This window comes from Oncorhynchus nerka, linkage group LG25, assembly GCF_034236695.1.
Source record: "Oncorhynchus nerka isolate Pitt River linkage group LG25, Oner_Uvic_2.0, whole genome shotgun sequence".
Lineage (NCBI taxonomy): Eukaryota > Metazoa > Chordata > Actinopteri > Salmoniformes > Salmonidae > Oncorhynchus > Oncorhynchus nerka.
In genome coordinates, this window is record NC_088420.1 from 25389068 (window position 1) to 25415910 (window position 26843).

The 26843-nt window shown below is 42.6% G+C and overlaps 1 protein-coding gene across 3 annotated transcripts in view; it reads right to left on the reverse strand.

Moving 5' to 3' along the window:
• The window catches only part of LOC115109274 (low-density lipoprotein receptor-related protein 5-like), a 92629-nt gene that overhangs the window by 34092 nt on the left and 31694 nt on the right, over positions 1-26843 (reverse strand). For all 3 annotated transcript variants that reach the window (XM_065009689.1, XM_029634005.2, XM_065009690.1), the window contains 2 exons: positions 20029-20425; positions 18131-18302 (listed from right to left, as the gene is read on the reverse strand). In XM_065009689.1, coding sequence (XP_064865761.1) covers positions 18131-18302; positions 20029-20425 — 569 coding nt within the window. The remainder of the gene's footprint in view (positions 1-18130; positions 18303-20028; positions 20426-26843) is intronic.

A 26843-nucleotide genomic window follows, 5' to 3' on the forward strand; every position in this document is an offset into this window, starting at 1 on the left:
CAGACTTTCCCCCCACTTCATTTTTTGGTGGATACAGCTAGAGATGCAGGTGTCATTTGGTAAGCTAGCAAAAAATGTGAATCACTTCCCCTAAAGTAAATTGAACTTGGCAAAGTTATATAATTTCTCCGGTCTACACAATAATAAATACAATCCTTCAAAACCCTACACCAGAGAAAATGATTTAGCCACAGAGGATCATTAGCTTATTATTTTTCTTTGTTGCTTTGGATTGTTTTAAAACCACAAGGTCATGGCATAACCAACAGTCTGGAAGCTTTCTATTTGGATTGTTTTAAAACCACAAGGTCATGGCATAACCAACAGTCTGGAAGCTTTCTATTTGGATTGTTTTAAAACCACAAGGTCATGGCATAACCAACAGTCTGGAAGCTTTCTATTTGGATTGTTTTAAAACCACAAGGTCATGGCATAACCAACAGTCTGGAAGCTTTCTATTTGGATTGTTTTAAAACCACAAGGTCATGGCATAACCAACAGTCTGGAAGCTTTCTATTTGGATTGTTTTAAAACCACAAGGTCATGGCATAACCAACAGTCTGGAAGCTTTCTATTTGGATTGTTTTAAAACCACAAGGTCATGGCATAACCAACAGTCTGGAAGCTTTCTATTTGGATTGTTTTAAAACCACAAGGTCATGGCATAACCAACAGTCTGGAAGCTTTCTATTTGGATTGTTTTAAAACCACAAGGTCATGGCATAACCAACAGTCTGGAAGCTTTCTATTTGGATTGTTTTAAAACCACAAGGTCATGGCATAACCAACAGTCTGGAAGCTTTCTATTTGGATTGTTTTAAAACCACAAGGTCATGGCATAACCAACAGTCTGGAAGCTTGCTATTTGGATTGTTTTAAAACCACAAGGTCATGGCATAACCAACAGTCTGGAAGCTTTCTAGTTGGATTGTTTTAAAACCACAAGGTCATGGCATAACCAACAGTCTGGAAGCTTTCTATTTGGATTGTTTTAAAACCACAAGGTCATGGCATAACCAACAGTCTGGAAGCTTTCTATTTGGATTGTTTTAAAACCACAAGGTCATGGCATAACCAACAGTCTGGAAGCTTTCTATTTGGATTGTTTTAAAACCACAAGGTCATGGCATAACCAACAGTCTGGAAGCTTTCTAGTTGGATTGTTTTAAAACCACAAGGTCATGGCATAACCAACAGTCTGGAAGCTTTCTATTTGGATTGTTTTAAAACCACAAGGTCATGGCATAACCAACAGTCTGGAAGCTTTCTAGTTGGATTGTTTTAAAACCACAAGGTCATGGCATAACCAACAGTCTGGAAGCTTTCTAGTTGGACAGTGCGAGCAGCATATGAAATAGCTGGTTGTAAGTGAAAAGCATCTATAATGGACCAAGGCCTACCGCAATATTTCAAAATACAAATCGCTGGAAAAACACAAGAGGAGAAAGAAGGAAAAAAACCTGTCTTTTGCTACGCTATGAAAATTCTCAACTCGCAATAGTTTATTGAGTGAACAGTAGCTCATCTTATTGGCACTATAGCGAAGAGCATCGGCCATATCCCGGTGAGTGCTCATATTCACTGTCTTTATCATTGGGTGTCTCCGTGCTCCTTGACATTTTCTTATAACAATTAATTTCCTCCTCCAAGATGAGGTCGCTTTCATTTACCTCAGTTTGTCAGTGTCAGCAGAGTAGCCTACCCTGTAATTTTTGGGGTATTAAAGATTCTACTAGTGTCTCCAGTCGAAGGTAAAGAGTCGTAGAATTGAATGAAATACGTTTATAAAAAATAGTTACAGATTTTTCTTGGATCTACCTAAAAAATTTCACTCTAGCTGGGGCAGAGCTCTGGATGTGTGAAAAGAAAGGCGAAGAAAAGCAGAAGTATTTTTTTCGAACAGTGAGTCAGTTATATTGGGCTCCGGAGTGGCGCAGCGGTCTAAGGCACTGCATCTCAGTGCTAGAGGCATCACTACAGACCCAGGTTCGATTCCAGGCTGTATCACAACCGGACGTGATTGGGAGTCCCATAGGGCGGCGCACAATTTGCCCAGCGTCATCCGGATTAGGGTTTGGTCGGGTAGGCCATCATTGTATATAAGAATTTGTTCTTAACTGACTTGCCTAGTTAAATAAAAATACATATATTATTAGCCTAACTTACGACTATCCAATCTACATCATATTAGGAATAGTTGGCTATCTTACATTAGTCTGCAAAGGTGATGACAGATGCAGCAATACTTTATAATTATTAAGGTGATTTTTTAAAATATTTTGTTTTGCTTTCCCCAAATACAGCTATGTTGAACTTGAACGACTTATCCACAGTTACCATCTCTTAGTTGTCAATCAAATATATTTGGCATCGAACAAATGGGCAGGCAGGCAAGTTCCCATTGTTGTCAAAACGTGGGTTGGGATAGAAGCATGCGTTAGCAGGCAAGCTGCAGAAGGGTGAGCAGGCTACTATTCCCCAGCGTTTATCAGCGCAATTTTGACAACCAACTACAAGCTGAAAAGGTTTGAGAGGGTTTAGTTCCCTATTTAGATTTTAGCTCAACTTGCTTTGGCTAAAATTAGTTGTTGATCTTAAGCATGAAACACAATGAGAATCTCACTACTGATTGACTGCGGATAGATACTTTTCACAGTGGGGGGCCGTTCCTGCTCGATTCGATTCCTGCTCCGTGCCGACAAATCTACTGATTCTACTTGTAGAATCGCAACGCTTGTAAGTGGACAACAACTTAACTTTGAGCCAATCAGAAAGCATGAACCCCCAAGTGGGGGAGCCAACAAAAGGAAAAAAAGATGCATTTTTACCTTACATCCACGGATGAGCCAATCACACTTCATATGCAATGTTGGCTATGGGATGGTAGCTAGCTAAGTGCAAAGACGCAATGCACACAACACTAAAAATACGTTCTCCAATCTAGCTAACCATTGTAGCTAGTATTGAATCACAATGGATCAGCTAGTTTCCATGAAAGAGCTGCCTGTGTTAGCTGCCGAGCTTGCTGGCTACCTAGCTAAACATTTGGCTATGGGCTGACACTGGCAGTATGGGATGAGTGAATTATGGGATGAGTGAATTAAATTGTTACAGTTGAAGTCGGAAGTTTATACACCTCAGCCAAATACATTTAAAAACTAAATTCCTGACATTTAGTCCTAGTAAAAATTCCCTGTCTTAGGTCAGTTAGGATCACCATTTTATTTTAAGAACGTGAAATGTCAAAATAGTTGAGAGAATTCATTATTTCAGCTTTTATTTCTTTCATCACATTCCCAGTGGGTCAAATACACTCAATGTGTATTTGGTAGCATTGCCTTTAAATTGTTTAACTTGGGTCAAATGTTTTGGGTAGCCTTCCACAAGCTTCCCACAATAAGTTGGGTGAATTTCGGCCCATTCCTCCAGACAGAGCACATCATTTTCCTACCTCATGATGCCATCTATTTTGTCAAGTGCACCAGTCCCTCCTGCAGCAAAGAACCCCCACAACATGATGTTTCCACCCCTGTGCTTCATGGTTGTTGGTTCTTCGGGCTTGCAAGCCTTCCTCTTTTTCCTCCAAACATAACGATGGTCATTATGGCCTAACAGTTCTATTTGTGTTTCATCAGACCAGAGGACATTTCTCCAAAAAGTAAAATCTTTGTCCCCATGTGCAGTTGCAAACTGTAGTCTGGCTTTTTTATGGCGGTTTTGGAGCAGTGGCTTCTTCCTTGCTGAGCAGCCTTTCAGGTTATGTCGATATAGGACTCGTTTTACTGTGGATATAGATACTTTTGTACCCGTTTTCTCCAGCATCTTCACAAGGTCCTTTTCTGAGTGTTTGGGGAATTTCTTTCGATTTTCCCATGATGTTAAGGCACTGAGTTTGTTTGAAGGTAGGACTTGAAATACATCCACAGCTACAACCCCAAAAGACTCAAATGATGTCAATTAGAATATCAGAAGCTTCTAAAGCCATGACATAATTTGCTGGAATTTTCCTAGCTGTTTAAAGGCACAGTCAACTTAGTGTATGTAAACTTCTGACCCACTGGAATTGTGATACAGTGAATTTATAAGTGAAATAATCTGTCTGTAAATAATTGTTGGAAAATTTACTTGTGCCATGCACAAAGTAGATGTCCTAACCGACTTGCCAAAACTATAATTTGTTAACAAGAAATGTGTGGAGTGGTTGAAAAATGAGTTTTAATGACTCCAACCTAAGTGTATGTAAACTTCCGACTTCAACTGTAGGTAGTTATCTAGCCGTGGCCATCTGGCTAGTATCAACAAATGCTTTCTTCAAAATATCATTGAAACATTACATAGAAAGCTTGGAATCTAGATCATAAGCAGTATGCACGGATATGCATTGCCAAACAATGCTACTCTGCCACCGTCTGGTTTGAAGTATTTTAGGCGGCGAGGCTGACGACTTCCAAAGTCTTTGGTGTGTGTGAACACAAAAGAGTTTGTCTGACGACATTCTGTTCAGAGGTGCCAAATACTGTCGGCAGGCAAATGTTTGACCATCCTACCAGTGTGTTGGAGCCCTTATAGCAGGTGTATCCCAACATTTTCCTTGACAGCTACACTCCTGTAGGTTTTAGCTCCCACCCCAGTTGTAACTAACCTGGTTCAGCTTATCAACTAGCTAATAATTAGAATCAGGTGTGCTAGATTCGGGTTGGAGTGAAAACCTACAGGATGGTAGCTCACCAGGAACAGAGAGAGCCAGCCTACCTGTTCAGGGTTGTTTGATCAATAGGACTGTTAAGTTCCCAAATATAAGAGGATGTACGTAGTATTTATTTGCATTTTTAGCAGAAAACCATTCAGGGGTATTTTGTGGTTTTTGACAAACACTTTCTAATGATCTAAAGTTGAGCTAATGATACAGTTTGTAAACACACAGTCCAGTTCAAAGTGTATGATGGCAGGCACATGTGGCAAATGGCTTAACTACATATATGCCTACACAAGTTCTGATTGGTTATGGCGCACCGGTCTGTGTAGTCTGGGCCTGAACAAAACTGGCACGTGTTTATTAGGTTACTGCAGTGGCTATTAATTGTCCAAACGCATGGCTGTATTTAATTTTTTTTTTTTTTTTTACAAATGCCTTACTCTACGCCATTCCCAAACATTCTATGAAAGTATGAAAATGACTCTGTGCTCGCTTGTCAGAAAATATAAAAAACATTTTATCAAGATTTCCTTTTTGCTAAAAAGCCGTCAGTTCCACTTTAAAGCCTCTCTGAGGAAAATGACTGAGGCCTGACCAATGCTCTACACAGACGACAGACACACACAGCATTTATGACATAAATAACATGTATTTTTTTACCACCGTCTCAAAATTACAGATCATAATTCCAAAGACCTTTTAAAATATCAAGCACTAGTTTATCCTATTTCATCTGAATTAAAAAGCATGTAGGCTATAAAGTCAATTTCCTTAAAAAGTTAGATATTTGTAGTTGTGGGATCTGGTTATTTTCCTGGGTTTGTGTTCCTACCTGCCCTTCATATCATTGGGCAGGTAGGAACACAAACCCAGCATATGGCCTGTTGGCTCAGTTTGGGGATCACCATGAAGATGCACATAACCTGGTGGACTGCATTACCTCAACTAGTTTAGGAGAAGAGCACAAATTAAATCTCCACATGAGCATCCCCCAACCCCTTTTACCTGGCAGATTTGATCATTTTACACCCCCTCTAAGGCCGCTTCCCACCAAACAACCTTCCAATTCACAATTGGCTTTGAAATGTTATAGGGTTTGGCCAGTTCTTCCGAGGGCCCGACTCGGCAACAAATTATATTATATTTTTATCTGCCGAGAAGAGCGCTGCCTTAAGTCAAACAGAATGTCCATACTGCTTTTCTTTTCCCCTCCAATCCTCCATTATCCTCCCAATCCATCTTAATGTTCCATGCACTTCCCCCCCAACCCCCTTCAGTCCCTTTTCAAGCCTCCCTCTCTCTTTTCTTTCTCTCCCTCCCTTCTGAGGGTCGACCACCTCCACAGGAAATAAGCAGGAAAGGAGAAAAAACGCTATATTCTCAAATAACATTCAAACTATGTCACCCAATATAAAATGTTTCTACTGTTTAAATCCTTTAACAAAAATGTGGTTTAAAGACTAGACTATTGGCTGTATGATCAAATTCTTCTAGAATATGTTTTACTGGCTTGCTCCTACATGTTGATGTTAGTCTTCACAGACCAATCTTTAAAAATAATTGGTGGATCTCATGAGCTCCTGTATCCTGTTTACAAAATATCAACATCCTACTGCAATACATATTTATATTATCATAATCGTAGCCCTCCTCTGGAACTCAACATGAGCCTAATATGATGCCGAACTCACCCCTCAGAGCCTGGGAAAACAGCTTTTCCTCACATAGTACAGTAACAGGATTAGCTTATTGCTAGAAAACTATATATAAAATACAATCATTTGGTTATAAAGGCATACCTTCAAATGGTAGATGATTGAGTTATTTCCTGGCTGAAGGAGACATTTTAGCCCCACAGGATCAAGTTGATATACTGGGATTTATAATGTATGGCATGAATATTTCCATACAAAAACCTTCCCAAATCCCACTGTACCATATGGACAAACTCCAACACGCACGCACGCACACGCACGCACACACACACACACACCCAGACAGACACACAGAACCAGAAGCAGAGTGGGTCTAGCTTAGTATTTCCCAAACTCAAGACCCCAGGGGGTGCATGTTTTGATTTTTGCCATAGCACTACACAGCTGATTCAAATAGTAATCTAATTAAGCTTTAATTATCTAAATCAGCTGTGTAATGCTAGGGCAAAAAAACTAAATGTGCACCCCTTGGGGTTCCCGAGGACCGAGTTTGGGAAACACTGGTCTACCTGTAGCTGAACAAAATAATTATTGATGCATGGAACTCCATCTTCTCCTGATCCAGACACCTTGCCGGGAGATATGGATATAGTGTCTGGAGAGATTCACTCACAGTCAATCTCATGCACCAGTCTATAAACAGCCATGTATTCGCCTACCAGGCCTGCCAACAGTATGTCCAGCATAGCCAAAACATGATTACACTTACATGGTGTTGCAGCTTTCACACTCAGACAATCCTGCTGATCCAGGAGGCATGAGTAAATACATAACTTGGGTAAGAAGAGCTTTGGGGCTCATTTAGGCTGTTCATTCAGAATCATTACAGCAAAGAGTACTGTCAACAGTGTACAGAACCAGTATACAAAACATTATTTAGCCTATATTTACAATGTCAGTCAATCGTTGAGCCCACCTGCACACACACATAACTTAGGCAAAAGTGATGGGGAAATCAACCCTCCAAGCACCATATTCAAGGAAAATGTAGACTTAATGTTAATGTAGCTAGGAACTATCAGAGTTCATTCCTTTCTTCTCAACTGGGTTTTCAAAGAACGGTCTAAACAGGCTGGATGTCTCAGCAACTTCTTTAAATGCCACTCAGGCCTATTTGCCTGTAAATTCCAACACAATGTGGTATTTAGGATACATATGGGCTGCATTGTGAACAGACAAGTCGACAACTGCCGGCAACTCCTCATCACAACACTGCTATGGAACGAGGGGTAGCCACGGCACAATCATGTTAAGCCACAAACATAGCCAGAACAGGAGCAGAGGAACCCCCCCACCCCCACGCCTGCTGACAGATGTGGAATAATGCACATCCCTACGGAAATGAGACAGATTGTTGTGCAGCACGGAGCTGGGACTGCCTTTCTGGCTGAACACTATGAGAACAGGCAGGCTCATAGCTGGAGCTAGGGAGAAGAGCCAGACAGCACTCTGTACAGGTATTAACCTTTGAAGAAGCCAATCACGTCCTCCCATATAGCAGGGATGTAACGTCAAAAAGAAAACAGACGTTCTTGTTGATTCAAGAGCCTACTCTCCAAACCATCTTTAGTTTTTATTTGTTATTTACAAAAGGTGCACAGCTATGAGCCATCAAGACGATGATGATGAGCGTTTACCAGCGAGGTATCTTGGAAAATTGTGGCAAGACACCTGAAACAGGTAATAGCTAATAGTTCTCTTCCTGTAAAAAATGTATTGGAAAACCTCCATTCATCTAGCCTAATTATGTCAGACACATTGGAGTTTAATAGGTTTAAGCCAGCTCTTAACCATCAGTCTGGGCAGCCATCTTTAAAACACTAACTAACCTTGATGAATGCACTCAAAGAGCTGCACTTGCCACTAATGAGTCTTTCAGATACCTAGAGATGTGTTTTCTAAAACAGCCTTGTACATGATGTATGGCGAAGTGAGTGAGCAGATGGGCCGATAGGGGTGGAAAATATTACAAAAGTCAGGTGTCTTTTATTCTCCTCAAACATTGCATCCTTCCTCAGAGCTTGGCACATTAATGTTTTAAGACCTCACTGTATAAGGCAAAAAACAGCAACAATCTGTTACCAGGCAATTAACTTCTTGGCTTCTCGGACAAGGGGCGCTTTAAAGAAATCTGGGTTTTGACTGAAGTCTCCACAAAAAAAAAGTATAATTTATCAAGGCACTGTTAAATGGGAGCAGACCCTTTCAGGGAGAAAGGCCAGTCATTTATTTTTGTGTAATTTAAAGCAAAGGGCAACGGAAGCCAAACTATTCGGTCCAGATGCAGTGACAAGTGAGCTATAAAACGTAGCAGTGCAAACAAAACAAGCCAACAAGGCCAGCACAACAAGCTGGTACAAAGAGGTCTTATTGGACATCTCTGAACATGAGGTACACATGCCATCACCCCCCTTCCCTCTTAATAAAAGACACAGATTTCCATAGTAAGACTTTGGATAGCCTGTAGGAAGAGGGGAACATCCCAGCTGATGCTGGGCCAGACTTAATCCCTCAAAAGTCTTACTGAACGAAAACGCAGAATTGACTATGATGGGCAAAGGAATCCATAGGGGAATGGGAATTTATTAAGGAGTTTTTTAACTTTTTTCCTAAAAGTTGGTGGTTTGAGTTTACTGACTGTGGGAGTGGTCGGACAGGCATAAGCAGAGTGAGTCTACCTGTTGATGAGCAGTTGAGACTGACCGATCAGAGGGCTATGTACGTGTTGAGTGCTCTATGGCTTACTCAGCTGCTGTCCTACCCACAGTCCTGAATGTGAAGAGGCTTGGACGGGCCACTTACACTGAGACTAAAGCTGTCATTAGCATGGCCAATGTTTAAGAGAGAGGCCCCTTGTTGGAAAATCCTCCACAAATTAAGTTTCACGGCTCAAGACACAACAATGTGGCGAGGCCACCTGAGCGACGCTTCGGAGGAACTTTAAAGAAAACATTATTGATCCTTTCAGACGAGAGGGGTTTCAGCCAGCATCCATCAGCACCAGGGCCTTCAGCTGGTCAGACTCAGCTCTCAGGCCCAAATAAAGACTTCCTTTCAGAGCAAGGCTTTTCATTGTGGTGGTGAAAAAGGCCTGGATGCCACTACTTTGACTGAAGCACAGAAAACAACTCAAGTAATCAAATGCACTCAATTACTCATTGTTGTTTGTGCACTTTCTCCACTTTAAAAAAAATAGAAATAGACCACTTCACATAATGATTTATTTGTCATAAAAACAGGCAATTTAGAATCTATTTTTGTCCATGTAATCGTAGTTATTTTTTTGGGGGGACTAACCAGGATCTCTAGGGGCACAGCTAGCACTGCGATGCAGTGCCTTAGACCACTGTGCCACTCGGGAGGCCTTAATCTTAGTTATTTTAATGAGATTCATGGCTCAGCAGAGTGCCATAGAAGGAAAAGTGTTATTTTCACACATGGGTTCAAAGTTGCCTCTACTCTTTTCTCACCAGCACGTAGAGATGGGTATAGGCCTAGCTGTTGAGATCACAGGAGGTCTTTGAGGTTCAGACCACTTCTGAGAACTAACACCCAGTTCCTGGATATATTTTTCATTCCTCTCATATTTTACAGGAGGAAATTCCATCACCGCCCCGTTATTTCCCTCTAATGTACCATATGGAACACACGGCAATGAAGGGTGACTAAATGCTCCACCGAAGGAGAATCTGCATAATTGTACAACAAAGCAGGAGTTTCTGTATAGAGGACTAGCGCATCAGTCAAATGAGTTATCCTCAGGATCTCACCAGTGATGGGGTGAAAGAGGGGGTGTGCGGCAACATCAGAGGCTTTCACCGGGAGGTGGGGGTGGCGAGGCTGCAGAGGGAGTCAGATTCCTCAAAAAGAGGCAAAAACACAAAGAGAGACAAATAAAAGACCACAATTCCCTTACTGTTTAAGGAAAAACCTGCTAATCAGAGTGCCAATAATTTAGCCTTCTTTCAGACGTGCGAGTCCCAAGATGAAAGGGGATGTTCTTGGACCGTATTCAAAACCAGGCTTTCAGCAGCACGTTTAAAAGAAAAGGAGGCAGTGGACTCTAGGCCAATCACCATTTCAAACTCCATTGTATCTCGGGAAAAGGAATAGGCCTACTTGGTAGCCCGTCAGCAAAGAAAAGTTCTGTTGACCCAAAATGTGTGGACCCAAAATTGACCCCTGCGGAACACCTTTCGTAATATCCAGGAAACCTAATTTAACACCATAAGTAGATACACATTGAGTTCTATCTGTCAAGTCATTTTTAAACCAGTTACATGCAGCCTGGTCTAAGCGAATTGAGGAAAGCCTCTGAATTAGCAGTGAGTGATCAACATTATCGGAAGCCTTTGACAGGTCAATGAAGAGGGCGGCACAATGTTGCCTTTTATCCATGCAGGTAACCACATCATTTATAACTAGGGATGCAGCAGAGTGCTATGACCTGGTCTAAAACCCAACTGATGTACATTTAGAATACATTTCAAAGATAAGAAAGATCTTAGCTGAGAATTAATAAAGGATTCTAATATTTTAGCTAGGCAAGAACGTTTAGAAATAGGGTGATAATTATTTAGTTCACAAGGGTCACCACTTTTTTGAAGGGGAGTACATGGGCTGCCTTCCAAACCTTGAGGATAGTACCAGATATAATCGTCAGGTTAAAAATATGGGTTAATGATTCAGCAATCAGGGGGGCAGAGAGCTGCAGCACTACTACATACACATCAACAGTGTAATATCTGGATGAAGTTTGCTAATACAAAAGGAACATACAGTAGGATTACATGGTATGCATACATTGTATGATGTTTATTGATATGCAATGTATTTGTAAAGAATATGAATTCATATTTGACCAAGTGACAACCTGATTCTAAGGGCACCGGCTCAACACAACAATGTGCAAGAAGTTGGCATACTGTGTTGGTAGTGGCCTATTTCTAATAGTATTGTTAGCGTTACACATTCTAGCTACTGTCCATTACTGATACATACAGGCAAGAGTTGCTTTCCTTAGCTCACTACAAAAAGATTTAGGGCCAACTGTTATATTGCTCATCTAATAACCAGCTAGTGGGGATACTTGTAAACATTACAGCTAGGTCATTCCAGTTGTTGTTTAGTAAGCTAACTACATTGAGTACAGTAGTTAGTAGCTACCTAACCATTACTCTTCAGATAATGAAAAACAGTAGAATGGTAGCTAGCTAGCATAGTGACAGATATTCCTATGATTGAAACAACATTGGAAACAATTATCTACAGTTGCTAATAGTTACCGGTAGCTACCTGGCTAGCTAGCTTTACTAGTGCAGGGAATAGGTTAGCTAGCCTCTAGTAAGGCTGTAATCGTATTACCGCCACACTAGCAGTCACTAGTCATGAAGGCAGTCAAATTCCACGTGACTGTTTAGTTATGGTAATTAGGCTTCTCGAAGTTGTGATAATGCTGATGGTTGTTAGTATCCTACCAAACTTGCCAACTGCCTGGTACACAGCACTATATTGTCCCTCTAATCACTCTGACATCAATGTAAATGTAATAGAACATCTAATCAAACACTTCATGAGAGCAGCAACATTTCTATAGGCTTTGCAATTGTGCGATGAAACAGAGTGATGGCCTCTATTAAAAAGAGGAGGATCCCATCAGCTTTCTATAGGCTAGGCCTACTATATTTATTTCTCAACTTTCCTAATATTAGGCATATTTCTGATCTTTACCACAGGAGTATAACCTACCTGGCTGACATGTTTCGAGACAGGTGCATGATAATGGTCCATTCTAAATCAAAACCAATTTCACACAGTATTTAGTATATGTAAAGACAAGATTAAATAAAGAATAGTCTCATGGGTGACAATATTAGCCTATCACTTTTTGAATTATATACCATCACTTGTGAATGATGCCCAGCATAAGGCAAGAAACATTGCCGCTTTATTTTTTACGACTTTTTCAAATCATTGTCGCACACCTCATGTAGCCTAGCCCTTATCTTTTGATAAGGTTTGTATCACAACTAAATAGTGGCCAAATACCATCTTAAAATTAAGCATATTAATCCACTTTACAAGGGGTGTAGAGCCTAACTGGCATAAATAAGAAGCATGTGAGTTTCAAGTTTGGGGAAGAAAATGTTCACCATATAAATGCACCTTTTATAAAAGCATGCACAATCGCATTTGCGGCCACTTTTGATAAGTGTTTTCCCATTAACGGAACATTCAAGCTTGTAGCCTACTGCCACGCCCTGATCTGTTTCACCTGTCCTTGTGATTGTCTCCACCCCCTCCAGGTGTCACTTATTTTCCCCAGTGTATTTATCCGTGTTTCCTGTCTCTCTGTGCCAGTTCGTCTTGTATGTTTCCAAGTCAACCAGCGGTTTTCCCGGTCTCCTGCTTTTTGCATTCTCCTTTTTCTAGTCCTCCCGGTTTTGACCCTTGCCTGTTTCTGGACTTTGTACCCACCTGCCTGACCATTCTGCCTGCCTTGACCACGAGCCTGTCTGCCACTCTGTACCTCCTGGACTCTGATCTGGTTTTGACCTTTTGCCTGTCCACGACCATTCTCTTGCCCATCTCTTTGGATTCATAAACATTGTAAGACTCCAACCATCTGCCTCCTGTGTCTGCATTTGGGTCTCACCTTGTGCCTTGATAGCCTACTGCCGTTTGCGCATTGCTGCGCTTATAATATTAAGAAATAGCCTAATAGTTTATCAACATTTTAAGATAAGCGTTCTGATCTGTTGCGTCAGCCACATTGCGTAAAAAAGGTTTGTTGACGCTAGTGGTTGTATTAATTTGGGAACTACCACATCCCACAACTGTCCCAGACTTATCTTTGGAATATTTACTTCTCACACAGAATAGGTAATCTTTTCTACTATGGGGGATAATAGATTGATATAGGCTCGTGCTTTTAATGTTCGGAGAAAATATCCTTTCTATTTTATTCAGCTTTGTTCAATTGTATTCTTCATACTATAAAATGATGCTATGTAATTCTAAGCAATTATTGTCTGCTAAATGAACTAGTGTAGCCCACAGCCATATGGCATAACCAGATCAGGACCTAACACAAGGACAACTCAGAGTATGCTATTCTGTTCTTTTGAAATATACATTTTCTTCATATCTGTCACATCTTCTCCTGCTCCTCACCTCCGGCGTGCAACATTGCCAGAATACTAATCACTGGTCCTGGGATTCCAGTGGATAGAATAAGCCGTCTCTCCTCGTCCTCGGGGTTGTCCCTCTGGTCGGCGTCGTCCTGCGGCTGGAGCGGCGCATCAGGGGTACTGTCACGTCTTCTCCTGCTCCTCCCCTCTGGCGTACGACGTTGCCAGAATACTAATCACTGGTCCTGGGATTCCAGTGGATAGAATAAGCCGGCTCTCCTCGTCCTCGGGGTTGTCCCTCTGGTCGGCGTCGTCCTGCGGCTGGAGCGGCGCATCAGGGGTACTGTCACGTCTTCTCCTGATCCTCCCCTCTGGCGTACGACGTTGCCAGAATACTAATCACTGGTCCTGGGATTCCAGTGGATAGAATAAGCCGGCTCTCCTCGTCCTCGGGGTTGTCCCTCTGGTCAGCGTCGTCCTGCGGCTGGAGCGGCGCATCAGGGGTACTGTCACGTCTTCTCCTGATCCTCCCCTCTGGCGTACGACGTTGCCAGAATACTAATCACCGGTCCTTGGATTCATCATTATTATATCATTATAGCCAGGAGATGCTAAATGTGTTTGTGAATTAACGGTCAATTCCCGCTTGACTGACAGTTATTTGCTTGACAATCACAGGCTGACGGAATTGTGACAGCCACAGCCCTAGCCTCTAGTTTCGCCGGTAAAACTCCAGTACATGCTAAACTCTATTCATCCTTGATCATTAAATTACGTTGCAGAAGATGGGTCCTTTAATAGTATTGTAACTTCACTTCAGAAAATGTATTAAGATGGACAAAGAAAAACAAATGATATTTACAAAATGTACTTAATTGAAAGTGTCTGACTTACTCTAGACTATTTACTCAACAAGCAAGCAATGGAAAATACCGACTGAAACGTGCCTCTTCCAGCATACTCTGAAAGGTTGCTACCTCTGGAGATGGAAATGGTGAATTGTAAGCCATAATTATCTTTAAAAACTAGAGTAAAAGTGGTATTTAATACGAAACATCCCCTGAGAGACACTCTCAGCCACATCGGATGATGTAAATTGGGTCAGAGCCACACATGCCAGTGCATGAAAGCTATGCGATGTGTGAAGATGAAAAACATTTATTGAAGATCTAACCCCTCACACATGAAACATTTATAATGGAAATGTATTTGGACACAAAAGCAATTCACTTTGAAACAGAAAGAAAGAAAGAAATATATTCTCAGACAGGCTCCTTCAACAGCACAGAAAAATAGAAAAAGGGGGATGGAAAGAGAGGCTGGGAGGAGGGCTAAAAAGCCTCTAGACCTCTATTTATAACCATTCAGCCAGTGAACTGCCACATTCCAAATGCCAGAAGGCACTTTTAAAAACTTTTCATTCAATGCCTAATGTTGTTTTCATCTAAAAAGAAAAAGGTTAAAAGGAATACAGTAACAACTAAATTAACACTTCTTTAAGGAAAAAATTGTCTTGGACAGCCATTACAAAAACACAAAGGGGAATTAAAAACAAGTGTTGCATTTTGTAAAAAAAACTTTAATGAGAAATTGCTGATGTCTGAGCTGCACGTGGATTCCCCCCATTAGCACTTCAAGCACTACTGTCCCTTTCAGCAGCTAAGTGGGTCTGTGGGAGAATGGCCCGGGCCTCCATTAGGTGAAGCTGAAAAACCCTTGTGAAAAGAGCAGAACAAGACACACTTGTCAGCTGCTGGGAGCCTCTGGAAGCAGGGCTGCCACCAAAGTGTGCATCTGGTTCAGGGGTGGGGGCTGCGGAGGAAGACTAAGGGCCAGCCCCGCCAGCATTCTATGCTGCCATTGTCAGGTCCAGTGCAGGGGTCACGGTAGAGCACATGGGCGAGGGGCTCCCCTTGTCAGTCAGCACATTGGTTAGGTGTGCTGTGTTGTGAGAGGAGAGGCAGTGCTGCCCAACCCCCTCCTCTCTGAAGCGCTCCACCACTAGTCCTGCTCGGTTCCTGTTTCTCCCCCATCTGCTCTACACAGACGGAGAGAGTCAAGCAGGGGGGCTCTGGGCTGCAGGGTCCAGACTACAGACAAAATAAACAACTCTTCACCAGACAGAAAGTTAAGGAATGTAAGACTTCTGGCAACACTAGTGTGTGATGCTTATAGAAATGTGGCACTTAAATTAAACAGGTTATTACTTCGAGCTTTTCAGCGATGACTTCAATTGATATGCGCAGCATACATTATACAAATCGCGCAGGCGACTCTTGCTTCCCCATAGCTAACCAGTCACCACCAACCAGCCTTATAGTTTTGCTACCCTTGCCTGGTTAAGAAACAAGCTGCTTAACAAAATTAAAAACAGCCCAGCTATGTTTTTCTCCCCCCTTGAGTATAGAAAAGTAGTCTGTACTTGAATTTGTACCCTCCCACTTTCCCCACTTCATTTCATAGCCAGGTTCCATAGCCACGACGCCCTCTTTTCCCCAGAAAAAAACTGCTTGATTCTAGCCAATACATTCAAAAGATGTGACCCCAATACCGGCACAACGGTTTTCTTTTTTTCCTATCGTGCATTGGTGGGATGCATTTTACCATCATAAATCAAGTCCAAGTTTATTGGTCACGTAAACAGGTTTTGTCACGTTCTGACCTTAGTTCTTTTGTTATGTCTTTGTTTTAGTATGGTCAGGGCGTGAGTTGGGTGGGTTGTCTATGTTAGTTTTTCTATGATTTACTATTTCTGTGTTTGGCCTGGTATGGTTCTCAATCAGAGGCAGCTGTCAATCGTTGTCCCTGATTGAGAACCATATTTAGGGAGCCTGTTCTATTGTGTTTCGTGGGTGATTGTTTTCTGTTGTGTGTCTGCACCAGCCAGTACTGTTTTCAGTCGTTTCTCTTTGGTATTTTTTGTTATTTCCGTGTTCATTTTAATAAATATGGACACATACCACGCTGCACCTTGGTCCTCACCTTCTTCCACCAACAACGGCCATTACAGATTTGCAGATGTTATCACAGGTGCAGCAAAATGCTTGTGTTTGTAGCTGCAACCGTGCAGTAATACCTTGCAATAATACTTTAAAAAAAAACATACATGTAATCCAGAAATTATATTTTTTATATATGAGGAGTGCCTGGATACAGCCCTTAGCCGTGGTATATAGGCCATATACCACAAACCCTTGAGGTGCCTGATTGCTATTATAAACTGATTACCGACGTGGTATTGTTTTGCTATTGCGATGGCATCGAGTATCATTATACTAAACCTGGTACCGAAGTCAATATTCTGGTATCGTGACATGTGGACATGTGCCATCTATGGCCTCTCAGTGAGCTCAATATCTCAGCGGGAGCTCCCTAATCCCTGCTCATTCATCTCAGCCTGCACGTCTGACCCCCTTAATGAAAATCAACAGCTTCAGAGCATTTTAGCTAGGTAGGTCAAAATGATGTACAGTTCAACCAAGAGTTTGAGTGAATCTGTAAATGGAATGTCTTCTCCCTAGCCACCCCTTTCCCCTGCTGCCCTTCCAACTCTGGAGCTAGGGGCAGTTCATGCTTTCAGATACTGTGAACAATGCCCCTGCAGGGTGCTAGGCGACTGAGGCGAGCTAGGAAAACTATTCCCTGGGTTAACTTCCAAAGACTGATGGGGTCAGTCAAACATACTGCTCCTAAACAAGCAGAAACTAAAGGGAGTTCAATAGCCACTGGTAAAAGCATAGTTATGATGAGGGGAATATTCAACCAACAGGAGACACACACACACACACACACACACACATACACACAGAGAAGGAAAAGGAAAACAAACGTATTTCCATCAAGTCCTGTGTTAAACCTCATCTGGGAGGAGGCTCCGGCTCTTCCTGTATTTACATATTATATGGAGCGTGTGACTGGAGAAAAATGGCCACCATGGTATTCAACACCCAGGGACCTGTGCATGCAGGTAGACGATAAATCATACAATACAGTCAGAAACCTTGAAGACACACACAGCTATTCCTCTAAAGATATGATCACCCACCGCGCTCTCACATAGGAGGGGCCTAGATCAATTTCTATCCTCTTCAAATAATTCTGTCCTTCACATGGCTCCCCAAAAATAACAATATTGGGCAATATCAGTGTTTCAAAAAAGTAGGCTTTAAACAGAGGCAGTCAGGAAAGATGTACAGTATAAAGTCCTAGCCGTAAGAATACAAAAAAACGATAAAACTGCAGTGCATGTCTGACAGGAAATCTAGTGTTGCCTCTCCCGGTATTACATAAGAGCTCTCTCTCTGACATTCCTCTGTCGCTCACATGGGATCAATGGTCAGATAAATATCAGGCCACGGCTGCCTCACCTCATCTAAGAATGTGCTCCTGAAGCACTTCTCAACCTCCACAGACAACACAAACACACCAGACAACCTCAAATGAGGAGAATGAATGAGAGAACAACAAGTCCTAGGGAGATCTAAACTCAACTGCTTCCACAATCAACAGCATCAAACCATGATGGTAATAGTATAGTTGCACCATACACAACTATTTGATGCATAAGAAACACTTTTTTTTTTACTTACTTCAATTTTGTCCGTTTTGGCATCGCCCCAGTATAGTTTTCCTGCTTCATAGTCGATGGCTAAACCGTTGGGCCAACCCAGCGAGGTATTGAGCAGCACGAGACGGTCCATTCCATCCAGGTTAGCACGCTCTATTTTAGGCTTCTCCCCCCAGTCTGTCCAGTACATGTAACTGTGGAAAGAGTCCAGCACAGAATTAAAACCAAACAAAAATGCTTTAAGTGAGAATGGAGAAAAAAAAAAAAAACAGGTTTGGGTTAGTACATACGGAAAATCCATTTGAATATAAATGGATCTAAAATGGATTAACTATTTTTTTTTCTCAGCAACCTACACACAATACCCCATAATAACAAAGTGAAGACAGGTTTTTAGACATTTTTGAAAAAAACTAAATACCATATTTACATAAGTATTCAGAACCTTTGATATGAGACTCGAAATTGAGCTCAGGTGCATCCAGTTTCCATTGATCATCCTTGAGATGTTTCTACAACTTGACTGGAGTCCACCTGTGGTAAATTCATTTGATTGGACATGATTTGGAAAGGCACACACCTGTCTATATAAGGTCCCACAGTTGACAGTGCATATCAGAGCAAAAATCAAGCCATGAGGTCGAAGGAATTGTCCGTAGAGCTCCGAGACAGGATTGTGTCGAGGCACAGATCTGGGGAAGGGTACCAAAAACATTCTGGAAGAATGGAAGAAGTTTGGAACCATCAAGTCTCTTCCTAGAGCTGGCCTCCCATCCAAACTGAGCAGTTTGGGGAGAAGGTCCTTGGTCAGGGAGATGACCAAGAACCCGATGGTCACTCAAACAGAGCTCCAGAGTTCTTCTGTGGAGATGGGAGAACCTTCCAGAAGGACAACCATCTTTGCAGCACTCCACCAAATCAGGCCTTTATGGTAGAGTGGCCAGACAGAAGCCATTCCTCAGTAAAAGGCACGACACCCCCGCTTGGAGTTTGCCAAAAATAATCTTAGACCATGAGAAATTAGATTCTCTGGTCTGATTAAACCAATATTGAACTCTTTGGTCTGAATGCCAAGCGTCACGCCTGGAGGAAACCTGGCACCATCCCTATGTTGAAGCATGGTGTTTGCAGCATCAAGCTGTGGGGATGTTTTTCAGCGGCAGGGAATGAGAGATTAGTCAGGATCGAGGCAAAGATGAACAGTGCTAAGTACAGAGAGATCATTGATGAAAACCTGCTCCAGAGCACTTAGGACCTCAGACTGGTTAGAAGGTTCACCTTCCAACAGGATAACAACCATAAGCACACAGCCAAGACAACACAGCAGTGGCTTTGGGACAAGACTCTGAATGTCCTTGAATGGGACGGCCAGAGCCCGGAGTTGAACCCGATCGAACATCTCTGGAGAGACTTGAAAATAGCTGTGTAGCAACACTCCCCATCCAGGATCTGCAGAGAAGAATGGAAGAAACTCCCCAAATACAGGTGTGCCAAGCTTGTAGCGTCATACCCAAGAAGACTCGAGGCTGTAACCCCTGCCAAAGGTGATTCAACAAAGTACAGAGTAAAGGGTTTGATTACTCAATTACATTTTTATTAAATAATAAATTAGTTTGACACCGTTTGTAAGCTTTTACATGATATCAAACTCAACCGTTAATCTTTTCCAGTACAGCAGACATGGTTGTCTCATGGTATGGTGGGTCAACTTTGAGCACCTTTATCTCCTGAATGTTTTGGCATTCAGGTCTAAAGTCACTTTTCTGATCACTTCTTCAATGGGCACATATGTATGGAAGGTTTTGTTGAAATCAAAAGGAATGCTGTAAAAAAGTTACTGAGTTCAAATACATTCATTCAAATGTTTTGCTGAAATTAGTTAAATTGATTAAGCCACAAATCTACAATGGACACACGTACCCATTGACAGGGTCCAGCACAATGGCCCTTGGTTCATCCAGGTTCTCTGAGATCAGAATGCGGCGCGAGGTTCCGTTCAGCCTTGTAACCTCAATACGGTCAGTACCCGTATCCGTCCAGTAAAGGTTCCGGGCCACCCAATCCACCGCAATGCCATCTGGGTGGTTGATCTCCGTGGTGACCAGGGTCTGGGCATCGGTGCCGTCAATGCGGGAGCGGCGGATGGCTTTAACCTCGTCGTCTGTCCAGTACACATATCCATCCACAGGGTCATAGTCGATGGCGATGGCATGGCGGATGTCGTCCACTTGCAGAACGATGTCAGTGAAATCTGGGAGGTCCAGAGAAATCCTCCTCAGGTCAGTCCGCCTGGCCAGCAGTAGAACCTGCTCCGCACCTAGGGTAGAGAAGTGTATATAATTGGGAATGAGTGGGGAGAGAGCATAACATTCAACTAGCATGTGAAATAACAGCTTATTGGGAATTTATCAGAGGTTCTACATAGTCTTACCTGACAAGCATAAATTAATATGTTTTAGTAATGAACATATCAGGGGGCAATTTATAGTGTAACTTTAAAATCTTGATTTTATTTGTTTAGCTTATGAAAATAAAAAATGTTTTCACTTTTTCATTAAAAAAACGTGAGAAGAGGCTTTAGACAAGATTTTGAAACAAAGCCAAAAGACCAGATCTAAATATCCATTTCAAATGTCTTTAAGTTTAGCCTTTATCTAAAAGTGTATAAAGATGTTTTCCTTAGGGAACCAATACACGCAGTCAGTCAGGAAAGCTAAGGCCAGCTTCTTCAGGCAGAAGTTTGCATCCTGTAGCTCCAACTCCAAAAAGTTCTGGGACACTGTGAAGTCCATGGAGAACAAGAGCACCTCCTCCCAGCTGCCCACTGCACTGAGGCTAGGTAACACGGTCTCCACCGATAAATCCACGATTATCGAAAGCTTCAATAAGCACTTCTCAACGGCTGGCCATGCCTTCCGCCTGGCTACTCCAACCTCGGCCAACAGCTCCGCCCCCCCCCGCAGCTCCTCGCCCAAGCCTCTCCAGGTTCTCCTTTACCCAAATCCAGATAGCAGATGTTCTGAAAGAGCTGCAAAACCTAGACCCGTACAAATCAGCTGGGCTTGACAATCTGGACCCTCTATTTCTGAAACTATCTGCCGCCATTGTCGCAACCCCTATTACCAGCCTGTTCAACCTCTCTTTCATATCGTCTGAGATCCCCAAGGATTGAAAGCTGCCGCAGTCATCCCCTCTTCAAAGGGGGAGACACCCTGGACCCAAACTGCTATAGACCTATATCCATCCTGCCCTGCCTATCTAAGGTCTTCGTAAGCCAAGTCAACAAACAGGTCACTGACCATCTCGAATCCCACCGTACCTTCTCCGCTGTGCAATCTGGTTTCCGAGCCGGTCACGGGTGCACCTCAGCCACGCTCAAGGTACTAAACGATATCATAACCGCCATCGATAAAAGACAGTACTGTGCAGCAGTCTTCATCGACCTCGCCAAGGCTTTCGACTCTGTCAATCACCATATTCTTATCGGCAGACTCAATAGCCTCGGTTTCTCGGATGACTGCCTTGCCTGGTTCACCAATTACTTTGCAGACAGAGTTCAGTGTGTCAAATCGGAGGGCATGCTGTCCGGTCCTCTGGCAGTCTCTATGGGGGTGCCACAGGGTTCAATTCTCGGGCCGACTCTTTTCTCTGTATATATCAATGATGTTGCTCTTGCTGCGGGCGATTCCCTGATCCACCTCTACGCAGACGACACCATTCTATATACTTTCGGCCCGTCATTGGACACTGTGCTATCTAACCTCCAAACGAGCTTCAATGCCATACAGCACTCCTTCCGTGGCCTCCAACTGCTCTTAAACGCGAGTAAAACCAAATGCATGCTTTTCAACCGATCGCTGCCTGCACCCGCATGCCCGACTAGCATCACCACCCTGGATGGTTCCGACCTTGAATATGTGGACATCTATAAGTACCTAGGTGTCTGGCTAGACTGCAAACTCTCCTTCCAGACTCACATCAAACATCTCCAATCGAAAATCAAATCAAGAGTCGGCTTTCTATTCCGCAACAAAGCCTCCTTCACTCACGCCGCCAAGCTTACCCTAGTAAAACTGACTATCCTACCGATCCTCGATTTCGGCGATGTCATCTACAAAATGGCTTCCAACACTCTACTCAGCAAACTGGATGCAGTCTATCATAGTGCCATCTGTTTTGTCACCAAAGCACCTTATACCACCCACCACTGCGACTTGTATGCTCTAGTCGGCTGGCCCTCGCTACATATTCGTCGCCAGACCCACTGGCTCCAGGTCATCTACAAGTCCATGCTAGGTAAAGCTCCGCCTTATCTCAGTTCACTGGTCACGATGGCAACACCCATCCGTAGCACACGCTCCAGCAGGTGTATCTCACTGATCATCCCTAAAGCCAACACCTCATTTGGCCGCCTTTCGTTCCAGTACTCTGCTGCCTGTGACTGGAACGAACTGCAAAAATCGCTGAAGTTGGAGACTTTATCTCCCTCACCAACTTCAAACATCAGCTATCCGAGCAGCTAACCGATCGCTGCAGCTGTACATAGTCTATTGGTAAATAGCCCACCCTTTTTCACCTACCTCATTCCCATACTGTTTTTATACTGTTTTTTTATTTATTTATTTACTTTTCTGCTCTTTTGCACACCAATATCTCTACCTGTACATGACCATCTGATCATTTATCACCCCAGTGTTAATCTGCAAAATTGTATTATTCGCCTACCTCCTCATGCCTTTTGCACACATTGTATATAGACTGCCCATTTTTTTTCTACTGTGTTATTGACTTGTTAATTGTTTATTCCATGTGTAACTCTGTGTTGTCTGTTCACACTGCTATGCTTTATCTTGGCCAGGTCGCAGTTGTAAATGAGAACTTGTTCTCAACTAGCCTACCTGGTTAAATAAAGGTGAAATAAAAAAATTAAAATAAAAAGGGGAATCGTAGAATGGCTGAAATAGCAGCTGCATTTGGTCACTGGGGCCACACTCTGCAGAGGCAATTAGGTCCAATTTTTTCTTGCCTAAGCTCCTGTTTTAGCCATTTACGCTCCAGTACCCTTAAAACCAGCTGCAGACTACTGAAACCCAATCAGAAGGGTCATCCATCAGGGGTGACACCAATCAGTAATGACAGTGAAAAAATAGCCCTTCGTTTTCCATCAAGAAGAGAACAACGCTACGTATTTGATTTAAATTCGCTCCTCGGTCTGCTTCACATTTGACAAAGTGACAAGATGTCCCCTAAATCCACAACAAATGCCCTCCATTTAGCCACCCAAGTTAAACAAAGGAGGAGCGTGTATGCGTGCTTTAAAAAAAAACTTTACACAGCCCCCTCACCCCCACACACACTGCTTTCCTCCTAATAAGAGCTGATACAATGTTGTATTGTCTTACATTCTGTTTAGCTGTCAACACTGCTGGGGGTCTGTTTAATACTGTAGTCACTGAATACATATATGTTCTATCAGGCTGGGATAATTAACCCTCCGCTACCCTAACACACACACACAGGCCCTCTCTATGTTTTACTTGTGCCTCTGGAATGAAGGCTAAAAGAATAAGACTCATTGTTTCCTGGCCTGGGAATACACCGCCTCAATTTGGAAGAGTTATAAATTCAAATAGAGAGGCTGCGCTGCATCCCTGGCCTGGGAGAGGAGAGTCCTTTTTGGCTAATGAATGGGCTGTCGTTAACAGGACTGGTGCACATAGACAATAGTGTTTTCTGTCCCCTGCAGAGAGGGATGGGAACCAGGACTATGACAGCCTGAACCTGGGTTTCAGAATTAGGACTACCTTGGCTTGACGTTTAACTGGTACGTCCCAACAAATAAAATGACATTGTCACATGCGCCGTAAACAACAGCTGTAGACAAACAGTGAAATGCTTACTTACGGGTCCTTTAAAAAAATGCAGAGTTAAAGATAAGCTAAAGAAACAGGGCAGTATTGTCACGACTTCGGCCGAAAGTCGATGCCTCTCCTTGTTCCGGCGGTGTTCGATGTTGCCGGCCTTCTAGCCATCGCTGATCCATTTTTCATTTTCCATTTGTTTTTATCTCGTTTTGCCATGTGATTTTGGTTCGCCTGAATAAAAAGGCTCCGTGTGCTACCAAATACCTGCTCTCCTGCGCCTGACTTCCTTGCAGCCACTTACGCACACCTGACAAGTAAACGCGGGTAAAACAGCCTCCAATCAGGGCTGTCACTCCACAAACAAGGGTTGACCAAGAAAACCACAACAACTCAGTTTTTTTTTCTATCACCTTTATACACACACGAGGAGGGTTGTGGGTGGGGCCTCTCCTTAAGGCATCTGCGTGCTTCGGTTTAGCTGGTTCGGTTCGATCCGAACTAGTGTGCTCGCATACACGCATTGCTTGAAAAACGAGAAATAAGTGGAAAAAGTAGCGTTTGTCCTTCTTGAGACACCATAGCCAGTATACACCTCCTCAAAATTGTCAGAACTTCTCTTTTGCCGAGGACATCTTAGTCGTGCAATTTTACATCTAACTAAGATGTTTGGTACAGTATTTCTCAAGTGAAAAATGTATATTAAAACAAGTCATCTCACGACCACAGACTGAGGCTGGCACAAAGACAGCATTGAATGAGCTGTATTTCACCATAAGCAAGCAAGAAAATGCTCACCCAGAGGCGGCGATCCTAGTAGCCGTGGACATTAAATCAGGGAAACTTAAATCCGTTTTACCAAATTTCTATCAGCATGTTAAATGTGCAACCAGAGGGGAAGAAAACGCCGGACCACCTTTACTCCACACAGTGATGCACACAAAGCTCTCCCTCCCATTTGGCAAATTTGACCATAATTCTATCTTCCTGATTGCTGCTGACAATAAAAAAATTAAAGCAGGAAGCACCAGTGACTAGATCAATAAAAAGTGGTCTGATGAAGCAGATGCTACGCTACAGGACTGTTTTGCTAACAGACTGGAATATGATCCGGGATTCCTCCGATGGCATTGAGGAGTACACCACATCAGTCATTGGCTTCATCAATAAGGGCATCGATGAAGTTGTCCCCACAGTGACCGTACGTACAGTTGAAGTCGGAAGTTTACATACACTTAGGTTGGAGTCATTAAAACTCATTTTTCAACCACTCCACACATTTCTTGTTAACAAACTATAGTTTTGGCAAGTCAGTTAGGACATCAACTTTGTGCTTGACATAAGTACTTTTTCCAACAATTGTTTACAGACAGATTATTTCACTTATTTACTGTATCACAATTCTAGTGGGTCAGAAGTTCACATATACTAAGTTGATTGTGCCTTTAAACAGCTAGGAAAATTCCAGAAAATGATGTCATAGCTTTAGAAGCTTCTGATAGGCTAATTGACATAATTTGAGTCAATTGGAGGTGTACCTGTGGATGTATTTCAAGGCCTACCTTCAAACACAGTCCCTCTTTGCTTGACATCATGGAAAAATCAAAAGAAATCAGCCAAGACCTCAGAAAAAAAATTGTAGACCTCCACAAGTCTGGTTCATCCTTGGGAGCAATTTGCAAACGCCTGAAGGTACCACATTCATCTGTACATACAATAGTACGCAAGTATAAACACCATGGGACCACGCAGCTGTCATACCACTCAGGAGGAAGACGTATGCGGTCTCCTAGAGATGAACGTACTTTGGTGCGAAAAGTGCAAATCAATCCCAGAACAACAGCAAAGGACCTTGTGAAGATGCTGGAGGAAACAGGTACAAAAGTATCTATATCCACAGTAAAACGAGGCCCAGATCGACATAAACTGAAAGGCTGCTCAGCAAGGAAGAAGCCACTGCTCCAAAACCGCCATAAAAAAGCCAGACTACGGTTTGCAACTGCGCATGGGGACAAAGATTGTACTTTTTGGAGAAATGTCCTCTGGTCTGATGAAACAAAAAAAGAACTGTTTGGCCATAATGAACATCTTTATGTTTGGAGGGAAAAGGGGGAGGCTTGCAAGCCGAAGAACACCATCCCAAACGTGAAGCACGGGGGTGGCAGAATCATGTTGTGGGGGTGCTTTGCTGCAGGAGGGACTGTTGCACTTCACAAAATAGATGGCATCATGAAGCAGGAAATATCGAAGCAACATCAAGTAGAGGTCGACCGACTATGATTTTTCAATGCCGATACCGATTATAGGAGGACCAAAAAAAGCCGATACCGATTAATCTGAAGATTTTATTTATTTATTTGTAATAATGACGATTACAACAATACTGAATGAACACTTATTTTAACTTAATATAATACATCAGTAAAATCAATTTAGCCTCAAGTAAATAATGAAACATGTTCAATTTGGTTTAAATAATGCAAAAACAAAGTGTTGGAAAAGAAAGTAAAAGTGCAATATGTGCCATGTAAGAAAGCTAACGTTTAAGTTCCTTGCTCAGAACATGAGAACATATGAAAGCTGGCGGTTCCTTTTAACATGAGTCTTCAATGTTCCCAGGTAACAAGTTTTAGGTTGTAGGAATTATAGGACTATTTCTCTCTATACCATTTGTATTTCATTAACCTTTGACTATTGGATGTTCTTATAGGCAGTTTAGTATTGCTAGTGTAACAGTATAGCTTCCGTCCCTCTCCTCGCTCCTACCTGGGCTCGAACCAGGAACACAACGACAACAGCCACCCTCGAAGCAGCGTTACCCATGCAGAGCAAGGGAACCAACCACTCCAAGTCTCAGAGCGAGTGATGTTTGAA